We start from the raw sequence: 20,837 nt of genomic DNA, 5'->3' as shown, positions 1-20,837 counted from the left end.
CTCCCCTCCTTTCTTTCTTTCTTTCTTTCTTTCTTTCTTTCTTTCTTTCTTTCTCTTTCTCTTTCTTCAGGTCTCACTTTGTAGATCTGCCTTGTCTTGAACTTGTTGTGTAGACTAGGCTGATCTATCTCAGAGAGATCTGCCTGCTATTGTCTCCTTAGTGCTGGGTTTAGAGGTGTGTGCCACAGTATCTGGCCCCATATTCTACTTTTTTATTCCTGTATTTATTTTGAACAAATGCTACTTTATGCAAGTATTCCTAGATACCTAAATACACTTCAGAGGTTTTGTGTGTGTGTGTTTGTTTTCTTTTTGTTTTGGGTTTTTGTTTTCTTTTGGTTTTTCAGGACAGGGTTTTTATAATGTAGCTGAGGGTGAACCTTGAGGTAACTAGATAATTCATGTTAGCCTCAAACTTAGGATCTTCTGCCTCTGCCTCCTGAGTGCCAGAATTTCAGGTGTGTTACAATTATTCCATCCCTGTTATATGGTTTGCAACTGAAATAAAACAAAGTCTTATATATAGATGCATTCATAAGATAAATATGCCAAATAAGGGAACACTAGTGGTGTTAATCCAAATATACATGAATGAATTATTTTGAATTCTAGTGTTTCTTTGAGTGCCAGAAATTACCATGTTTTTGTTCTTTCTGTGTATATTATCTTTAAAAGTTAGTATTCATTTTCTTCCATACCTCCCAGCTCCAAAGCCTGATCTGTTAGCTGCAGAGAAGAAAGCTTTTCCTCTAAAGGCTGAAGAAAAAGGTAAGGCCGACTCCCCTCTTACTCTTTGAGCATCTTTTAAAGAAACATGACCACCTCAGTAGATCATTTATTTACACTTTCTTCATGTCCTTGTTGATTTCTACTCTGCACCACTAAGAGTTTTCTAATAATGAGTATTGTGTCAAATTGATAAGAAGTTAAACCTTTAATCTTACTGAATAGGGTTAGGATTAGGGTTAGGGTTAAATGAATCCTTCAGTAAGATGGAGTATTTATTGTACTAGATAATGGACCTGTTATTTTTATAGTGATTTGGAGAAAATTTTGAAAATCCTTTAGAATTTAACTATGGTGATTACTAGGTATTCTTTAATCTCATTGCATATGAACTTGGAAATTTTTTCTAAGAAACCACTTATTTTGTCAATATTTTATATTGTTAAGTTTAGGAAAGTAAGACTTTAAAAATATATATATATATATAATAGGTTGGCAGAACTTTGAGTTTTGCTTCAGGACGGTTTTATTTCTGTGCCATGTTGAGCGCGTAGCCTCTTGTCTGTCTCTTGCCTGAATTATTGTGACTTCGGTGAGTTTCCTCTCTCCCTACCTCCCTTCTCCCCTGTCCACCCCTTTTTTCCTGTATTTAATTTTTTTGTGATAGAAAGTTGAGCCAAGGGCTAGCAAGATTGACTCAACAGGTAAAAGTGCATTGCTGCACAAGCCTGATGATCTGAGTTTGGTTTCTGGAGCCTGCATCACGGTTGTCCTATGACCTCCATACATGTACTGTGGCATGTGTGACCCGCTATCATGCACACACGTACTCAGAAATAATGAGAAGAAAGGATAACAAACCAAAAGTATAAGTTCTCTTATATACCTTCTTCCCCCTGTAGGCAGTCTCCTCAAACATTCTGCATCTGAGAAGTGTATTGGTTATGACTGGTGGTAATATTTATAACTGACATGCTATTATCTTCAAGAGTTCATACTGTTCAGTTTGCTATATGTTGTACATTCTGTTGGGTGGACAAATATGTAGTGCTGTGTATCCACCATTGTGCCATCAGAGTAGTTAGTTTGTCCTGGATGTCCGCTGCAATCTCTGGTTTCCCTTTTCCTAACCTTTGGGAGTTACTTTTTTCTCACCTGTTTCTATATTTTTACATTTCCAATTATTCATAGTATGTAGTCATTTTTATTGCCTTCTTTCATTTATTATGTATATAAAAATCTACCTGTGTTCTTATGACCTGGCACCTCATTAAATGCTTTTATTACTGTTTCATTGTGTGTATCATACTCAGTAAGGAATATTTTGGTTGGTTTTAAGTTTTTGCAGTGTCAGTAAAGCTGATGTTAACATGTATGTAGATTTTTGTGTGAATGTACATTTTAGTTCATTTAAATAAATACCAAGAATAAATACCAAGGATGAAATAAATACCAGTGATCACTGGATCATTTGGTAAGAGTGTTTCCTCTTGTAAGCAACTGCCAAACTATTCCCAAAGTAGCTACACAATGTTGTATTTCTACCAGTAGTGAAAGATTGTTTTGTGTCCTTGGCAGCATGTAATGTTTTCTTTGTTTTGGATTTGTATTCTGGGAGTTGGGTGATGCTGTCTCGTGTTTTTCACTTTCCTAATGACATCTGATATTGAACATCTTTTCATGTACTTGTCAACTATATGTTTGGTGAATTGTATGTTAGATCTTTGTCTGGTGTTTGTTTGTTTGTTTCGAGACAGGGTTTCTCTGTGTAGTCCTGGCTGTCCTGGAACTCACTTTGTAGACCAGGCTGGCCTTGAACTCAGAAATTCGCCTACCTCTGCCCCCCAAGTGCTGGGATTAAAGGCGTGTGCCACCACCGCCCGGCTGTTTTTTTTTTTTTTAATTAAGTTTAAGAGTTCTTTGTTTATTTTGAGTAGCTGCCTTTCATCACACGTGGTTTTTACAAACACCTTTTCCATTGTGTAGGTGCTTATATTTCTTGTAGAACAGAATTTTATTTTCTTTTTTCTGGAATTTTTTTTAAGAAATGGATTAATATGCGTGTATATGATTTGTGTGTCAGTGCTAGGGGTATGTATGTGATTGGAGGACAACTTGTGGAAGTTGATTCTCTCCTTTCACCATGGGTTCAAGTTACCATCATACTCAAGGCCATTTCTGTTTCTGTCTTTCCTGTTTTATACTATAGGGATATTATATTGTAGGATTGTATGTTTTTTTTCTTTATATTTAAAACTATGACTTGTTTAGAGTTTTGTTTAGCTTCTTTAGCCTGTTCCAAAGACACTTTACAGGCAGCAGAAGGAAGTCAGATGGCCTGGATACTGTTGCCGAGATGAAGGCAGACACAGGCATGAAGGATGCTCAGTTGTGCAGAGAACCAGAGTGAGGGCTCTACACAGAGAGAGCACTTGGATTACTGTGAGGCTTTGCCTGAATGCTGTAAATCTCAGCAGCTGCCAGGAATAGGGAGTTAGAGAGTCCTGCCTTTTAAGTTAGATGTGGAGGTCAGAGGAACAGTGAGAAAGCTCAGAGTATCAGGGCAGCATGCAGTTCTGTGTCTCAGGGCAGAGGATCGCATCAGGAACATGATTCGAAATAGAGTACAGTAGTTTGTTAAGACAGGAGAAGGATTCTTAAGGGAGAGGGCTAGAAGGAGGGGTAAATTAAGCAAAGACCCCTTCCTGCTATTTTCTGTAAAACATTTTTTAGTATTTTCTAGAAATTCAGATTTAGCTATCTGTTAAAATGCTATAGAGGGTTCTACTTGATTATGGCCAGAAATAGGAAGTTTTGTATTTTTCTCCTAGTGGTATAGGTATTTGATACATTATTAAATTTTTGAGGTCATGTAAAAATAGACTTTTAGCCAGGCATGATGGCTCACACCTTCAGTCCCAGCACATTGGGAGGCAGGAGGATTTCTGTGAGCTCAAGTCTAGTCTGGTCTACATGGTAAGTTCCAGGATAGCCAGGACTAGATAGAAAGACCTTGCCTTTTTTAAAAAAAACAAACAAACAAGCAAGCAAACAAACTTTTACCTTAAAGGATAATCGGGTTGCCGTTTTTCACAAGCCGTAAGGGAATAATTATATACATGGTAGAATACTTGCAGTGTACTGTATTTTGTAAGTATTTGCCTGCACGAGTGTTCGCGCATGGTCTGTGTGACTAATCCCAAGGATGCCAGAAGAGGGCGTTAGATCCCTGGACCTGGAGTCACAGTGAATTTTATCATGTAGTTTCTGGGAACTAAACCTTGGTCCTCTGCAGGAGCAGCCAGTGCTCTTAACTGCTGAGCGAGCTCTCTAGCACCTATGTTGTATATTTTTGTGAAATTTTCAATTTTAAAAGAGTTTTGCTGTTGGTTCAAGATTAATATTCACTAGTTTCTGTTTAGCAGGGAATTTTTTAGACTTTCATACACACTGTTTTCTCAAAGACAAATAATCGTTCAGTGCTGGGCCGAAGTTTACTGTGTTTTTAATTGTGACTGTTACATTCACTCCTGGACTAGGGATCTGAACTGCATGTGTACAGATGTTCTGTTAATGTTTGTGCTTAGTGCCTGAAACACAAGGAAGTGAATATGCTATATGTAGTGTGATGTGTGTGTTTGATGCCTTTTTGTTGGTTTTTAATGAATGTGGCATACAGTTATTCATAATACAGTTCTTTAAGTACTTTTGCACTATTAAGAAATATCACTTCATAAAATAGTGTTATCACTCCTAATAGCAAGCAAAGACTAATGGAAGCATAGCTAAAAAAGCATGTGTTATTTCTAATCAGGTTTTTAGTGAGTTCTGGCTCCCCAGATCATTTTTTAAAAGGTTCTTAGACACATTAAAGTGCAACCTCCAAACAGTACTTGTATAGAATATGAAGGTTAATATTGGTCTCTGCCTCTCGTTTTCCCAGCTGGTAATAAGAAAAACAAACCTAAACAAGTTTTGATTATTATTAAATATTTTTTTAATCATCAGATGAAAAATCACTGCTAGATCAGAAACCTTCTAAACCAGCTGCTCCTCAAGTCCCACCCAAAAAGCCCACTCCACCCACCAAAGCCAATAACTTACTGAGGTCTCCTGGAACAGTGTACCCAAAGCGGCCAGAAAAGCCAGTTCCTCCGCCACCTCCAACAGCCAAGTAAGCCGTACCTAATTTAGAATTCGACGTTAATTAACTACCTTTGACCTACAGAGCTCTGTTACCTTTCAAAGTTTAAATATCTGTTTCCCATACATTTATCTCTTTGTTAATTAATTTTGTAAGTGTTAATCATATATTTAGAATAAATGAGTGCAAGTTTTTACATTTCTGATTCTGTTGTGGTCAGTTTTAGGGTTAGCTTATGTTTATGCATAGTTTTTCAGAACAGATGGGAATTAGTGTTCTGTTACACACAATCTTTAATGCCATTGCATCATTATTTAAAAGTTCTATTTAACCTCCAAGTGATTTCTGCATGTTTGTTTTCTCATTTCAGAATTAATGGAGAAGTTTCTATAATTTCTTCAAAGATTGATACTGAGCCAGTATCAAAACCAAAGCTAGATCCTGAACAATTGCCAGTTAGACCAAAATCAGTAGACCTTGATGCCTTTGTAGCCAGGAACTCAAAAGAAACAGGTAAGCCAGAATGAGCAAGATTAAAAAAGAACTCAGATGGATTTTAGAATCTTAGATTTGTGTATGCAACTTGCAGAAGTAAAGGATGGCAACTAGTTGAAATGGCTTAAAATTTAGTAGCCAGAGGACGATAGGTGGGCAGAACACAGTCCTGACTGAGCTGAGATTTCTTACTGAGAAACAAAACATGAGTAAGACTGACAGACATGCTTAGTACTTCATTATGTCTTGACTGTTATGTAATGACCATATCTTTTCCATTTGTTGGAGTTGAGTATCTTTTGGTTTTTAAGATTTGAAAATGAGGAACTAGAGAGATGGCTCAGTGGTTAAGAATGAGTACTGGCTGCTCCTCCTTAAACCCACATGAGCTCACAACTGCCTGTAACTCCTTCAGGGGATCTGAAGCCCTCTTCTGGCTACAACCTGTACCTGCTTTTTAAAAAATACTAGGATGACATAGACTTTCAGTGCCTGCAGTAATAGTAGTTTTTAAAACTTACGAATCTCTGAGTGGTAGTGGCGCACGCCTTTAATCCCAGCACTTGGGAGGCAGAGGCAGGCACATTTCTGACCAGCCTAGTCTACAAAGTGAGAGCCAAGGCTACACAGAAAAACCCTGTCTCAAAAAACAACAACAACAAAAAACCCCCAAAAAACCTTAAAAATCTATCTGGAGAAACCTGTTATCTGCAAGAAAATATCTTTATCAGTAGGCTTCACGTTTACCAAATAGTGTTTCTTTAGATTTAGTTTGTTGGTTTGTTTTTTGTTTGTTTTTGGCCATCTTGTGTTTGTCCATTCTTCTGGTTCTCTATATAGTGGGAAGGTGGAGAGCTAGAAGCACAGACATCTTGGTTAAGTTCTACCTTTTAAGAATATTAGAGCGTCATTACTTTGTGGAAATAGATATTATTTCATATAAAATTTTACATTTCTTTCTAATTTCTTACATTTCTTAAAGGACTTTTTACATATGTTTTTATTTTTATTGTAACCCTAGGAAATAGATGCTGTTTCTTCCACTTTATATGATGACAGAATTAACCACAGACACATCAGTACGCTCAATCACCAATGAGGAGAATGCTACAGTCCTTGCATATAGAAAAGTGCTCTGATGGCTCTGTCAAAAGTCTTAGTGCCATAGAGGACTGTTTAGCTTCAGGCTAACATTTTAAACTTCAACAATAACTATACTTTATAATCCCGTTTTTTCTTGTTTCATTTCCATTTATCAATGCAAAGGCTTTATCTTCAGTTCTCTTAATCAGTTGATTTTAATGTTTTATAAATCCCTTTGTCATATTTGGATCCACCCTTCTCTAGATGGTGCTACATTCAGTACCAATATTTGAGAATTGTAATCAAACTATAGTTTAAAAAGGTTCACACATATATATATATATATATATATATATATATGTATATATATATATATACTCTTTGTATCTCATTTGTTAAAATTGATCTTATTTACTATTAAATAATAAATGAAAAATGATCTAAAATATCCATTTTTGCAGACATTAGTAGTAAAATGATAGGCTTCTCATAGCTTATGTTTTTATATGTACTCATAATGTAACCAGCAGCGTGTTTTCAAAAGTAATAATTGATGAAAACTTGGTTATTTATGTGAATTTAATGCTTTAAGTAAACATCTGTTGGGATTATCTTTCAAATTTTTCCAATTTTTGTGATCTTTATCACAAAATTTGGTTGTGTTCCTTTGGGAATTGAAGTTTGTTTTTATATTACTTTGTATCACTCTATTTGGTTTTAAAGTAGTAGACGTTTTAAAACACTTTAGATGAAATAAACTTTTGATTTTTAAAAGAAAGTCCCCCCCCCCCCCAATTACATGTCTGTATGTGTGTCTCTGTCGGTATATATGTAAATTCAGGTTTCTTTGGAGGGCATAGATACAGGATTCCCATGGAGCCGAGGTTATAGGTGGTTTGTGAGCCATCTCATGTGGTTGCTGGAGACTAATCTTGGATTCTCTCTAAGAGAAGGGTGTACTCTATTTTGTTGATTAAGATAAGGTCTCTCTTTATAGCTCTGGCTATCTCATAACTTGCTATGTCAACCAAGCTGGCCTTGACCTTACAGAGGTCCACCTGCCTTTGCTTCCAGAATGCTGTTCAAGCTCTTAACTGCAGAGCCGCCTTCCAAGCCCTCAAGTTTTCTATACACTCACCAACAGTCTTTTAAGATTTGTAGTAGAAACAGTTTGTTTAACAATTTTTAAACTCGTGGTTGGAAAGTTAAAGACAACAATGTTTCATATCAATAGTGGTTGCTTACTCTTCATATAATAGAAGGGCCTTGTAGAACAGAGCTGGGAAAGTTGCAGTTTTTGGCTTAAGGTTGTTTTCTTTAATAAGGAAACGGTGGTTTAGAGATACTGAAAGTGCCACACGGCAGGAAATCAGCAGTAAACTTGTAAGCAACTGTTCTTGGTTCTTTTCACTTAACTTGGCTAACTTTGGTGGTGTGCCACATTTATGCTCTGTCTTCAGTAATTATCAATTTTGGGAATTAAGTAAAAATACTTTACTGAACAGCCGTTGCATCCTTAGCAGTATTCTAGACATAGCTTCTTTGCTAGGATAAAAGGTCTCATTGATGGCAGCAAATAGGTTCTCTTATAAATATCATATCAAACAAAATTAGTCTGTATGTGTGACTTTGACATATATTTCCTTAATTTGTGCACATTTGTTTTCACCTTGCCAGCTACTTGTGTACCTTGAGGCCAGCTGTGCAATTTTCCACTGGTAGTCATGTTGCCACTCAAATGCTTGAATTTTGATGAATTTTCAATTTTGGACATTTCAATCTGTCCTTATAGAAGTTTTCTACCTCTTCTGTGAGTTTTGGGTTGAGTACAACTTGAGATCTAATATTAGGGCAGAGCAGTTTGTAAGTATCAGAAAATGTAAACCAGGGCTGGAGCGATGGCTGGGTGCTGAAGAGAGAGCATTGCTCTTGCAGAACTGTGAGTTTAGTTCACAGCACCCACATGGGACAGCTCACAACTGCTGCTAACCCCCAAGTCCTGGGGATAGCAAACCCTCTTCTGAGTACTTCTATTCACGTGGGCATAACCTACACACAGACACATTCATGGAATTAAAAATAAAACATATATCTTTTAAAAGAAGAAAATGTAAAACAGACAAATCCCTCGTACTGATAGTTGCATTGTCTTTTAAATAATGTAACGTGAAATAGTATGGTAGAAACCACACTGACTTCGCTGGTAACTGGGGTTTTGGTTAGTAGCTGAGTTGTAAGCAGATTTATTCCTCAGATCATTTTTCTTGCTTAACTTGTGACCAGATGACCATGTTTATCTCTGTCCTCCTGGAACATGGGATGTGGAAGTTACTGTGAATGTTTTGTTCTTCAGCCCGTCTGCAGCTTCTAATCAATCTCACACTGTTTCTGCTTTGACCCATGAAAGACTTGATTTCTTTACCTTATTCTCACAAATAATTTCCTATTTATATATAGAGCTACAAATAAACAGTGATGTATATATGGAAATATGGATGCTTAAAAAAAAAGTCATTCCTAGAATATTCATTTGAGTTTCTTTTTAATTTAATGACATGAAGTAATTTCAGTTCCCTGACCAGTACGTTCATATGTAGCAGTGCTGTTGGGAACCAGCTTCAGTTTCTTTCCCTTTCTCAAATGCTTCATCAAAAATTAATTTTAAATAAATAAAATAAAATGAAATAAAAATAAATCTTAATAAAAATCTCATTGCCATTACCAATTAATTATAAGTTAAAATGATTCAGATACTTCTAAAATAACTCTTCTACCAGCAAAAATATTTTTAAAATTAGTTTTAGAATAGTAGATAGAAAATGTACTAGTAGCATTATAGTTACATTGAGAAGTTCAGATGAAGTGTGCTTTGATATAAGCATATTATCTCTTTTGATTTTTTTCTTCCTCTGTGATAAATTCTTTTAAGATTACAAGTAAATCTTTGTTTTATATATATATGAGATTCCAAGGCATCCGTGATATTGTTGAATTATACTTTCTCTTACCATCATAGTTTATTTACTTTTCTTTGAATTATTTTTAATAATCAAGTATTTTTTTCAGGAAGAATTTATTATGGAACTTTTCAAATAAGGCTATTATTAAGTAGTAAACATATACAGTGAGATTTGTATCCAAACCAAATCAAAACGGTGTTGTTATTCCTAGTACTGATTCTTTTGTCTAGATCATGGAGTTAACATTAGGCATTAGTGTCTCATACATACATACATACATACATACAATCAGACAGACAGACATACAATGAGAGATCTCAGAGATTGCATTGAGTCAAATTTATAGTGAATTATTTAAATATACCATTTGCTTTTGGGGATATTTTTATTTTACAGTATCATAAAATTAAAATCACCTTTATCACTATAATGCACCAAACACTAGAACTTCACTAAGCAATGGTGGAATTTTAGTTACAGCTGTCTTATGAGATGTTAGAAATTGATCGGTGCCCATGGCCTCTTAAAATAATAAGCTGTCCTTTTAGAAACTGTCTTCGTGTGGTTCAGTGAGTAACATAATATGGCTTAAAAATCTTAATGTATATTGAAATTGATAGTAATTAAAATCTTTTCTTTTGAAAGACAAAGGAGTAAGTCAGATCTATCTAATAGTACAGGGTTTGTGTAAGTTGAGATGGCCTGCAGTTACTAGACATTGAAATGCTTCTATTCATTCTACAACTGTTCTTTTTCTCCTGCTTTGTAAAATAATTTTTTTGATTTAGTCTTTTTTCTAGACATTCCTATACTTGACTTTTCTTTCCAGATTTTGTTTCCTAGCCTGTTTGCCATGTTTCCTCCCTTCTTACGTGTCAGGAAATTATCCTACCCTTCTCCATTTTGGTAAGATAACAATTTATAAAAGAAATCAAAGTAGTATATTCAATATAAGTAGGTGGTGCACATCCATCTTTGTAACTCTGCTGAAAGTGTACGTGTGTGTTTGTCTATTCTAACCCTTTTGGTTTTCCATTTTAAAATACAATCAAGTTTATTTTCAAAGACCTTTCTTGATTATAATTTAAAATACTCTTGATAATACATCTGCAAAAATTGGCCACCTTACAAATCAGATTTTTCCCCCCAAAATTGGTTTCTTTGCTTGGCTTTTTAAAAAAGCATCCACGCCTTCCTCAGAACATAGAGCAGTGTAAGTGGCTGTTAGAGTGACGGATGTGACTATAGAGTTGATGCCTTTTATGCCATTTTCATAGTGTGAATCTGTTGTTAACTAATTGTAGATCACATATCAAGGCTTTAGGTGTATCATAAATCTAAAGTGTGCACTATTCTGTTTTATCTGATATCTTAAATGGAGAACCTGAGAGAGTTTTAGAATGTAAAATTGTCTTGGTGTTGTAACCCTAAATTGGATGTATGAAGGCATTTTACACGAGTATGCTGTGCTTTGTAAATCTACATTTAAAAAATTTACCCTTTCTGTTTCATTTTTCTTTAATTTCTTCCACATTTTTTTTTGTTGTTTTTTTTCTTCAAGTTGCTTACATATGCATTTGAAAATTATTTCTTTGTCAAAATAGTAGAATTTTACTCTTTAGAGTCTTTTTACAGGTAACTAATGCACATTTATCATTTAATATATTTATAACAATTATTTTCTTTAACATATTTATAAACATATGCTTACATTTAAACCAACCTTTTAGATTATATAATTCATTTTCTATTCATGAATGTTACTTATTCCATTCTGTGGTTGCTATAGTCTATAATTATCAAGATCAGAAAATTAAGGTTTTTTTGTTTTGTTTTGTTTTGTTTTTGTTTTTAAATTATAGCTTCTGTTTTGATGTTTGTCCAGGATAGAACACACAAAACTTAATAGCCAGTCTTTTCAGTTATACAGTGCACATTTCCAAATGATGACTCTCTACCATGTACCCACCATCTCTTAAATAGAAATTCTATAGATCTGAAGTTGATAAAGATAAGTATGTTTAGGTCTAAAGAAACATCAGATCACTGAATTTGAACATATAAGTGTCTGATAAGTCTTGACAACTGTCAGACAAATGCTAATGAGAAAGATGAGTCTCCTAGAAGACTGAGATACTTTGGCTATGGTTAATAGTCCTAGTTTGTTATCTGAGCTGCAGGAAGTTACACTGATTATGGCAGTATCTGGAATTTACAAAAGAGTTTTGTGCTGTGAGTAGACATCTGATCTTTGGAGTAATAACCACTTGTTTAAGATTTTCTGGCTACCCTTGAAAACGCCAGGCAGTATATACTATTGTTTAAGAGGTATGAATTACTGTATATGTCTTATATGCTGTTAAACACAAATTATTGGTCCAGGGTCAACTACCCTTTGATGGTCAACTAGCTAGCCTTTGATTGATGGCCAAAAAATAAATTAGTGATCTATGTAGCATTTACATGTGGTGTCTGATTTACCTTAGATGCATCATTAACTATGATTTTCATATAATGTCTTCAGTTCTGTTTGAGTCCTAATTATAACATCTTTATATGTTCATGTAACTAAATCATAATTCTACTTTACATTTAGAATACATGGAAAGCAACAGGGTATCAGATTCAGTTCAGGCCTTCAAATTTGATATTAGTCCACAGTGTGAAGTGTAAAATGCTATACATGTAAAAAATATCTTAAGTTGTAATTAAGAGTTTAAATAGATTTTTAAAAATTTGAGAACTTAAAATGGTAGCTTTATATTCTACTGCAGTTCATGGTACAGAATTCTTCCTATAAGAACTTCTTATTGAGCCTGACTCTATTGAAAACAGGTCTTACATGGTTAAAAGGTCTCTATCTGGTAGAAAGGTTGATTTTTTTGTTTTTGCTTTTGTTTTTGTTTTTAATAAGAGCATGGGTGTTGTTTTCCAAATGCATATATAAAGCACTGGTCAGTTTGTGAGCTTAGTGTGGCTTGTAATTAACTCATGGTGTAAGTAAGAAACCAGAAATACATTTTTTTTTGCCCTTCATAAGGAACAACTCTCTTAGTTGGTAATCTTATTTTTATTCTCTAGATGATGTAAATTTTGATGACATAGCTTCCTCAGAGAACTTGTTACATCTCACTGCTAATAGACCCAAGATGCCTGGAAGACGATTGCCTGGCCGCTTCAACGGTGGACATTCTGTGAGTTTCCCTTACTTTAGAAAAACGTAGAAGATAATGAAAGTGCTGAGATGAGAATGAACAGACTTAGAGCCATACCCAATTTTAAAACTCTGGAAGACAGCTTTATGATTTTTATTTTTTAATTTAAGAAAATGCAGGGAAAGAGGTATGCTCAGTTCAATAGGATATTGCCTGAAAGTTTCCAGATTAGAAAATAGACTGTGGCCTTGAGACCACAGTCACAGAGCACATCAGGGTCAGTGAGCAGTGGGTACAGACTTCAGGAAAGGAGGTCCTTTCCTCACCTCTTGGTAATTCCTTCTTCTATAGTATTTGTTCTTATAGTTTAGTAACTTCTTTCCATGCTTTCTATTTGTTGTTTGGAATGCAAATCTACTTCAGTGTTTATGTATGTATGTATGTATGTATGTATGTATGTATGTATGTGTACACACACACATACACACACACACACACACACACTGTTAACATGAACCCAGTTTATGACCATCATGTTGCTTTAAGATTTCCTCATTGGAGACACTTTTTATTTTGATGAGGAAAGCTAGTTTTTCCTTTCAGATATGCAGACATGCTGTTTAGCCTGATGTTATGTGACATCTTGTCCACAGCAGTAAACAGCAGGAACAGCAGCAGCTAAGTGGTGGGAATGTTGACTGTGTTGTATAAATGCTGATTAAAGTTTTCTTTTTATAAAATCTGTGTCTTAATTTTTTTTTCTTTTAAATATTTAACATTTAGCCAACCCAAAGCCCAGAAAAAACCTTGAAGCTACCAAAAGAAGATGATAGTGGCAACCTAAAGCCTTTGGAGTTTAAAAAGGATGCAAGCTACTCTTCAAAGGTAGATCTATTGTGGCCCAAGATTTGGTTAGTTTTTAAGATGTGAAATTTAAGGTGTCTTTTTAGAAAATTTTTTCTTTCTTCTGCCAAGAAATAAAGTAATTCTTGCTGAAATAGCATTATTAAGCTTAAGACACACTGTCTTCTGTAGCTCTTAAGAATAGAAGTACTAGTCGGCCATCACTGGAAAGAGAGGCCCATTGGACATGCAAACTTTATATGCCCCAGTACTGGGGAACGCCAGGGCCAAAAAAATGGGAATGGGTGGGTAGGGAAGTAGGGGGGAAGGTATGGGGGACTTTTGGGATAGCATTGGAAATGTAATTGAGGAAAAGATGTAATTAAAAAAAAAGAAAAAAAAAAAGAAAAAAATAGCATTGGAAATGTAATTGAGGAAAAGATGTAATAAAAAAATAGCATTGGAAATGTAATTGAGGAAAAGATGTAATAAAAAAAAGAATAGAAGTACTTACCTTATTCTAAAGAGTGCTATATGTTTCATATTTCCAAGGCATAGGAAATTGATTTTTATACCATTTAATTTCCTTATTAAACATATACTCAGGAATTAGTTTACATAAAATAATTTGGGGATGGGGCCTGTTTTGTTTTGAGATAGGTTCTCTCTGTGTTGCCCTGACTGCTCTGTACCGTCTTATGTTGACCAGACTCCCTCAGAAAACGTGTATTGATCCTCCTGCCTCCATCTCCATAGGCATGCTCAGCTGCTCTCATAAAGTAACTTCAGCCTACTTACCTGTGAGAGTTAGCAGATTGGAGTCATGGTTTGTCCACTCATTCTTTTTTTTTTAAGATTTATTTATTTATTTTTATCTATGTAAGTGCACTGTAGCTGTACAGATGGTTGTGAGCCATTATGTGGTTGCTGGGAATTGAACTCAGGACCTTTGGAAAAGCAGTCAGTGCTCTTACCTGCTGAGCCATCTCCCCAGCCCTTGTCTACTCATTCTTTACTTGGTTTTTGGCACTCTCTGAAGCTTTCAGTATGTATTGGACTTAGTAGCAGAATAGTTGGACCCAAGTATTATATGGTGATGTTTCTTTTCTAAAGTTATAATTTTAATTGAAGACAGTTTTATTACAAATTACAAGTATACTTGAGGTTTGTTTTATTAGTCATTTTCATTCTAGAATATTTGGCCACTTCTTGAGTTTAACAGATATATTTAATCTGATTCTCTATATTGTCAGCAGTCTCTTGCAACTTTTCTAAAATGACAGATTTGAGTGCAGTCATCGGGTAGGCTATGGACTTAATTAAATTCTTCATAATTCCTTTTAAGTGAGGCTTTGGATATTTGTAACAAGATTAAAATAGCACTTTAATGTCCATACTTACATACTTGTAGATGCCTCACTATACAAACCATCCATTTGGTAAACCATTGGGTATTTTCCTTCCTTTAAAAAAAATAAATCCAGTAGAGATTACAGATTTCTTTTTTATTGATTCCCCCCCCCCCCCCAAGCAGTGAACACCAAACTCCAAGGTCAGAATTTTGGAATTTCTGTGTTTTATCATTTATCTTTTTTTTTTTGTAAATGTTTTTATTCTTTTGAGAATTTCATATAATATATTTTGATCATATTCTTCCCCTTTCCCTACTCTACACACACACACACACACACACACACACACACACACACCCCTTCCCACTCACCTTTACATTTTCTCTCTCTTAACAAAAGCAACTCACAAGAAAACAAGGAGTCACGTTTCAGTTGGCCAACTACATCTGAGCATAGTACCTACCTTGGAGTGTGTCTGATACACACTTGGCTTCACTCCATTGCAAAAAACAGATTTTCCCTTCTCCTAACTGCTGGTATTTACACAGCTTCTTTGCCAGGGATGGGACTGTGTGCCCACTTTCCCTTCTCTGAGCTGGGATTTTGCATGGCTTGAGCTTGTGCAGGTCCTGAGTACATACACTCTTTGAAGTCATCTATCACCCGAGGCTCCTATTATCTTTCTGCCTCCTTTTCTGCTTAGATCCCTGAATTGTGAGGGAAGGGGTTTGACATAGATATCCCATTTAGGACTGAGTACTCCAAGGTCTCTTATTCTCTCTACATTGTCAGTTAGGAGTCTGTGTCTTAATTTCCATCCACAGCAGGTTTCTCCAATGAGTGATGCACTGATTTGAAGTTCTGATTAGAACTCACAGTTCAGGCTGTAAGCGATCCCACACCTACTGTAGTGTATCCCACTTATCTTGAAGCAGGAGTTAAATAGCCCTTTTCTAAAATGCTTGAGGTCAGAATTTTGGAAAATTTGCAGATAAGTAATTATATGTATTTTAGGACTGTGACTCAAGACTAAACATAGAATTTACTTATTTCATGTAATTCTTTACCCGCAGTTAAGCATGCCTGCAGTTTGAAACCCATTACAAAGTCTGAGGTAGAAATTTTAAGGTTGGGGCCCTTTAGATGAGGAATGCTTAGTATATACAGCATTAGTTGCTTGTATTCCTGCTGTAAAAGTATTATGACCCAAGAATGTACCTCAGTTAGTAGAGTGGTTCCCTGTTATGCAAAGCCCTGGGTTTAATCCTTGGTACTGTATGATTGGTAATCTCAGTACTTGGGGGTAGAGGGCAGTATAGAAGTTTAATAGATGAAGATTTGGAATTAAAAACCATCCTGGTCTACATGTGGTCCTGTGTTAAAAATGAAAACCAGAACAAAACAATCTTCTGATTGAAATACAATATTAAATGTAAACACAAACATAATGAGAATTTTTAAAAATATTTTTCAGCCATCTCTTTCAACACCTTCAAGTGCTTCTAAAGTAAATACAGCTGCTTTCCTAACTCCGTTAGAACTCAAAGCTAAAGCAGAAGCAGATGATGGGAAAAAAAATTCCGTGGACGAACTTAGAGCCCAGATTATTGAATTATTGTGTATTGTAGATGCACTGAAAAAGGATCATGGGTGAGTAACTCTTAATTCCTTCGAAGCGTTCCCTAAAATAGACTTTTAGGCTTTGTGAACTGAAGCCCTAATCTCTCCTAAGTATGCGAATGCATATGTTTCAATGGCATTTGTATTATATCACTTTCAGCACACACCTTGATGGGGAAACTTGTTCCAGTAACTCAGTTCTAGAAGGTCTGTGTGTACGTATGTACTAAGGTAGGAGCTGGCCAGGCATAGGTGCTAATTAGTTTTGAAAATACTGAGAAAATTGCATTGGTATTTTGGGTATGATCTAGATCCTCATACTTAACTCTTAGAGGATTTTGACCCCTATTTCTGTTAGGCTTACATTAGGTGGTTACAAAATGAATGGGTTCCAACCCACAAGAAATCTCTAGCCTCCCAACCCCCCAACCTCGCACCCCACACTTTTCCGTTAGCTCTGAAAGTTCTTCTTATTTGTGTAGTGTTTTGGATCAAGCTCAGAGTGTGGTGTTAATGCACTCAACTACCCATGTCCACAGCTCTGAAAGTTATAAAGTAGGACATACCCCCCCCCCCCCCCCGACACACGAAGTATTAACTCTAAAAGAAGTGTGTGTGTGTATAAACCTATTTACCTCACGACTCATGATTGCAGTTTTTCAGTGTCAGGGTCTGCATTCAACCTCATACCTTTTATTGGTATGCAGATCTATTGATACTTTAACCATAATCTTGCCAAAGTCCCATGGATAAATCAGATGTAAGATCAGCTCGTCTAACTAAAGTGAGGATGAGCATCCCATCTCAGAAATATATGCCCCCTTTCCCAAAAGGTTTATAGACATACATATCATACGATAAAAAATTCATGCCTATGCCCTGAGTTTAATTTAACTATTTCTTCCTTAATTTCCACCAATCTTAGGATTCTGTTAAAAAAGAAGTGGTATTAACAATATAAAGTAGGGCCTGGTATGATGAATGTCTTTAATCTCAACACTGTAGAGGCATATGTAGGTAAAAATCTCAGACTTTCCCAGGGCTATGTAGTGAGACTGCTTCAAATAGCAACATAAAAGTAAATTAAAAATAAAAAATAACACTTGGGAACAAAGTTTTTATTTAGAATAACTGCTGAAATGCATGCATTTTCAGCATATCCTTTTCAGTATATGTATACATATATTATACACACATATATTCTGTTTTAGTGTGTGTATATATATATATATATATATACACATGTATGTATCCATATGTATATGTCCTGTATTTATCATAGATTACTAATGAATACATTATGATTTCAAGATTTGTTATTTTATATGCCAGGTCTTTTTTGGGTACTTTGATTGATTTATTTTGAAATTTTTAATAGAAGCTGTATATATATTCCTCTTTAAATGTTGAATACACTCACCAATTGGGAAACTCTCCTGACTTGCAAAGTTTGTTGTTTTACACATTTGATACCAAGTGCACTCCTGTGAGACAGAGCATAGCATAGTCTGGCCCTTTACTCTTAGATTAGTTATGACCTTGAACTTGATCTTCCTATCTCAATTTCTCAAGTGCTGGAATTACTTGTGTGTGCTACCACACCTAGCCAAATGTAGGATTTTTAGTGAAGCAGCAGTTGTATACATAAATTGCCTGTAGGTTTCTTAAATTGTTGGTAAGTGAGTAAGGTATTATTGTGCATATTTACATAGTTTAGAAAATTTTCCAAAGATTACTTTCAACATCTCAAGTCAATCTGGGAAAATCAGAGAGCAATAGCAGGGGAATAAGTAGATGGTACAGACTGGTACGCTAACTGAGAAATTTACAGTGTGCACTGTACTGAGGAATGATTGCACAGAAATCAATACTAGTCAGCTTATGAAATGGGAGGATGGACGGGTAAGTCAGAATGTACATAACAGTGTCACTCCATTTATGTAAAGTTAAAATATGAAACCAGAAAAAAGACAGTTTTTAGATATATTTGGGAGATATAGTGATGTGGTTGCTAATGACTGAAGTTTGGTGTCCCAGACCTATATGGTGGAAGGAGAGAACAGACTCCATAAAGTTATTCTCCACCTTCTGTGAGGGAGAGGTAGCAGAGTAGGGGTGGAGGGAAGGAGGTAGGAGGGAACAACATCTGTGTAGTGGTTTGAACAGATTTGACCCCCATTGACTCCTGTGTTTGAATGCTTGGTTCATAGGGACTGGCACTATTAGGAAGCGTGGCCTTATTGAAGGAAGTATGTCACTGTGGGGGTGGGCTTTGAGGTCTTCTGTGCTCAAACTATACCCACTGTGGCACACAGTCTCCTTCTGCTGCCTGGGGATCAAGAAGTAGAACTCTCAGGTCCTCCAACACCCTGTCTGCCTGTATGCCCCCATGTTTCCTGTCATGCTGGTAATGGACTAAACCTCTGGACTGTAAACTAGTTAAATGTTTCCTTTATAAGAGTTGCCATGTGGTCATGCTGTCTCTTCACAGCAATGAAACCTTAAGACAGTCTGGAATTATAGATGTTTGTGAGCACCCATATAGGTTCTGGGAATTAAATACCAGTTCCTTTATTATATGTGAGGTGTGTGTGTGTGTGTGTGTGCGCGTGCGTGTGTGTGTGTTTTGCATGTTACTTGTGGAGGCTAGAAGAGGGTATTGGAGCCTCTGGGACAGGAGATGCAAATAGTTGTGAACTATCATGTGGATGCTGAGAACTGAACTCCTGTCTTCTGGAAGAGCAGCTAGTGCTTTTAGCGTTTGAACCACCTTTCCAGCCCCTTATGTAAGATTTTTTAACACATGTATATATGTATGTATGTATGTATGTATGTATGTATGTATGTATATGTGTGTGTGGGTGTGTATATTGTAGTTTAGGAAACTTTATCTAAGAAACATGAGAAGGCAAAAACTATACATGTTAATTTAGAAATTTGCTATATTAATCTAGTGATGTTATTAGTTTATAAATCCTCTCTTAGTTTCTTGATTGCAGAACAACCAACCAATAAAACACCTACATATGTGAATATCAAATAGCAGTTATAAAGTTAAAAAAAATGCAAGTGTTACCCTTTATCTAATTTGTATCAGCTTACTCCATGACCTTTGGGTGTACTTTTTATTTGCTAAATAATAGAAAAAGAAAGAAAATAAAATCTAAGAGTAGATATTTTTAAAAAATAATTTCTTAAGCTTGCATAATATATATTTATAGAATGACTGTAGAAATTATATGGAATATAGATACAGAATGACTGAAAAAACGTAGGTTAGAGGGAAATTAAAAATTATAGCATGAGGTAAGGAATATAGATTATTGACTGGGATATTTTGATTTGGGAAATTTAATGTAATATATAATTGAAAACAATAAGAGGAAGTTGAAGTTCAATTATTTTACCAAATAAATTGTAATTTGTCTTGTAATTAACTGGCTTTTGTTTGAGTTCTAGAGTGTTTTATCTACAAATTGTGTGATAAGTAAATATGGAGAACTGCTTTTAAAAGCCATATATTATGTCTTTATTTGTCCTTAGCTGATTGAATTTATTTAATTTTTGTATCTTATACATTTGTCACTTGTGATTTTTTTAAAAAATATTTTAATTGGTTCTTTGAAATTTTTATACGTGATTTGATCATATTTGCCATTCTCCAACTCATCCCAGGTCACCCCTTCCACACTTTGTGTCTTCTCTTTTATTTATTTATTGTTTAGAAATCCATCACTCTGTACTGCCCATATTGCCAGGGATGTGTGGCCTTTCACTGGAGTGTGTTTGACTTACCAGGGGCTAAAATGCTTAAAGAAAACGGACTCTCTTCCAGTAGCTGGCATTTGCCAATAAATCCCTATCTATCCCTAGGTGTGGGACTTTGTGCCTACCTCCTCTTTTCATAATGGGATTTAGCAACTAACTTAAGTGTGCACAGATCTCGTGCATACTGTCAGAACTGCTGTGATTTCATGTATATGAGACTTCCCTGCTTTGTTCAAAAGATATGATGTGAAGAGATAGCATGACCATCGCAACTCTTATAAAAGAAAACATTTAATTGGGGCTGGCTTACAATTTTAGAGGTTTGGTTCATTATCATCATGGCAGGAAGCATGGCAGCATGCAGGTAGTCATAGTGCCAGAAAAGGGGCTAAGAGTTCTACATCTTGATCTGCAGGCAACAGGAGACTGTGACACATTGGCCAGACTTGAGCTTATAAGACCTCAAAGGCCATCCCCAGTGGCACACTTTCTCCAACAAGGCTTCACCTCCTAATAGTGCTACTTCTTATGGATCAAGCATTCAAACACAGAAGTCTATGGGTGCAGTTCCTGTTCAAACCACCACACACTGTTCTCCTCTTTCTCTTTCTCTTTCTCTTTCTCTTTCTCTTTCTCTTTCTCTTTCTCTTTCTCTTTCTCTTTCTCTTTCTCTTTCTCTTTCTCTTTCTCT

General features: G+C 35.6%; 1 protein-coding gene across 3 annotated transcripts in view; it reads left to right on the top strand.

The window, feature by feature from the left end:
* Positions 1-20,837, top strand: part of Cd2ap (CD2 associated protein) — an 85,362-nt gene that overhangs the window by 56,198 nt on the left and 8,327 nt on the right. For all 3 annotated transcript variants that reach the window (XM_021186459.2, XM_021186460.2, XM_029471066.1), the window contains exons 11-16: positions 706-768; positions 4,735-4,900; positions 5,241-5,383; positions 12,490-12,602; positions 13,347-13,448; positions 16,233-16,408. In XM_021186459.2, coding sequence (XP_021042118.1) covers positions 706-768; positions 4,735-4,900; positions 5,241-5,383; positions 12,490-12,602; positions 13,347-13,448; positions 16,233-16,408 — 763 coding nt within the window. The remainder of the gene's footprint in view (positions 1-705; positions 769-4,734; positions 4,901-5,240; positions 5,384-12,489; positions 12,603-13,346; positions 13,449-16,232; positions 16,409-20,837) is intronic.

Source organism: Mus caroli, chromosome 17, assembly GCF_900094665.2.
Source record: "Mus caroli chromosome 17, CAROLI_EIJ_v1.1, whole genome shotgun sequence".
Classification (NCBI taxonomy): domain Eukaryota; kingdom Metazoa; phylum Chordata; class Mammalia; order Rodentia; family Muridae; genus Mus; species Mus caroli.
This window is presented reverse-complemented; position numbering and strand designations above follow the sequence as displayed.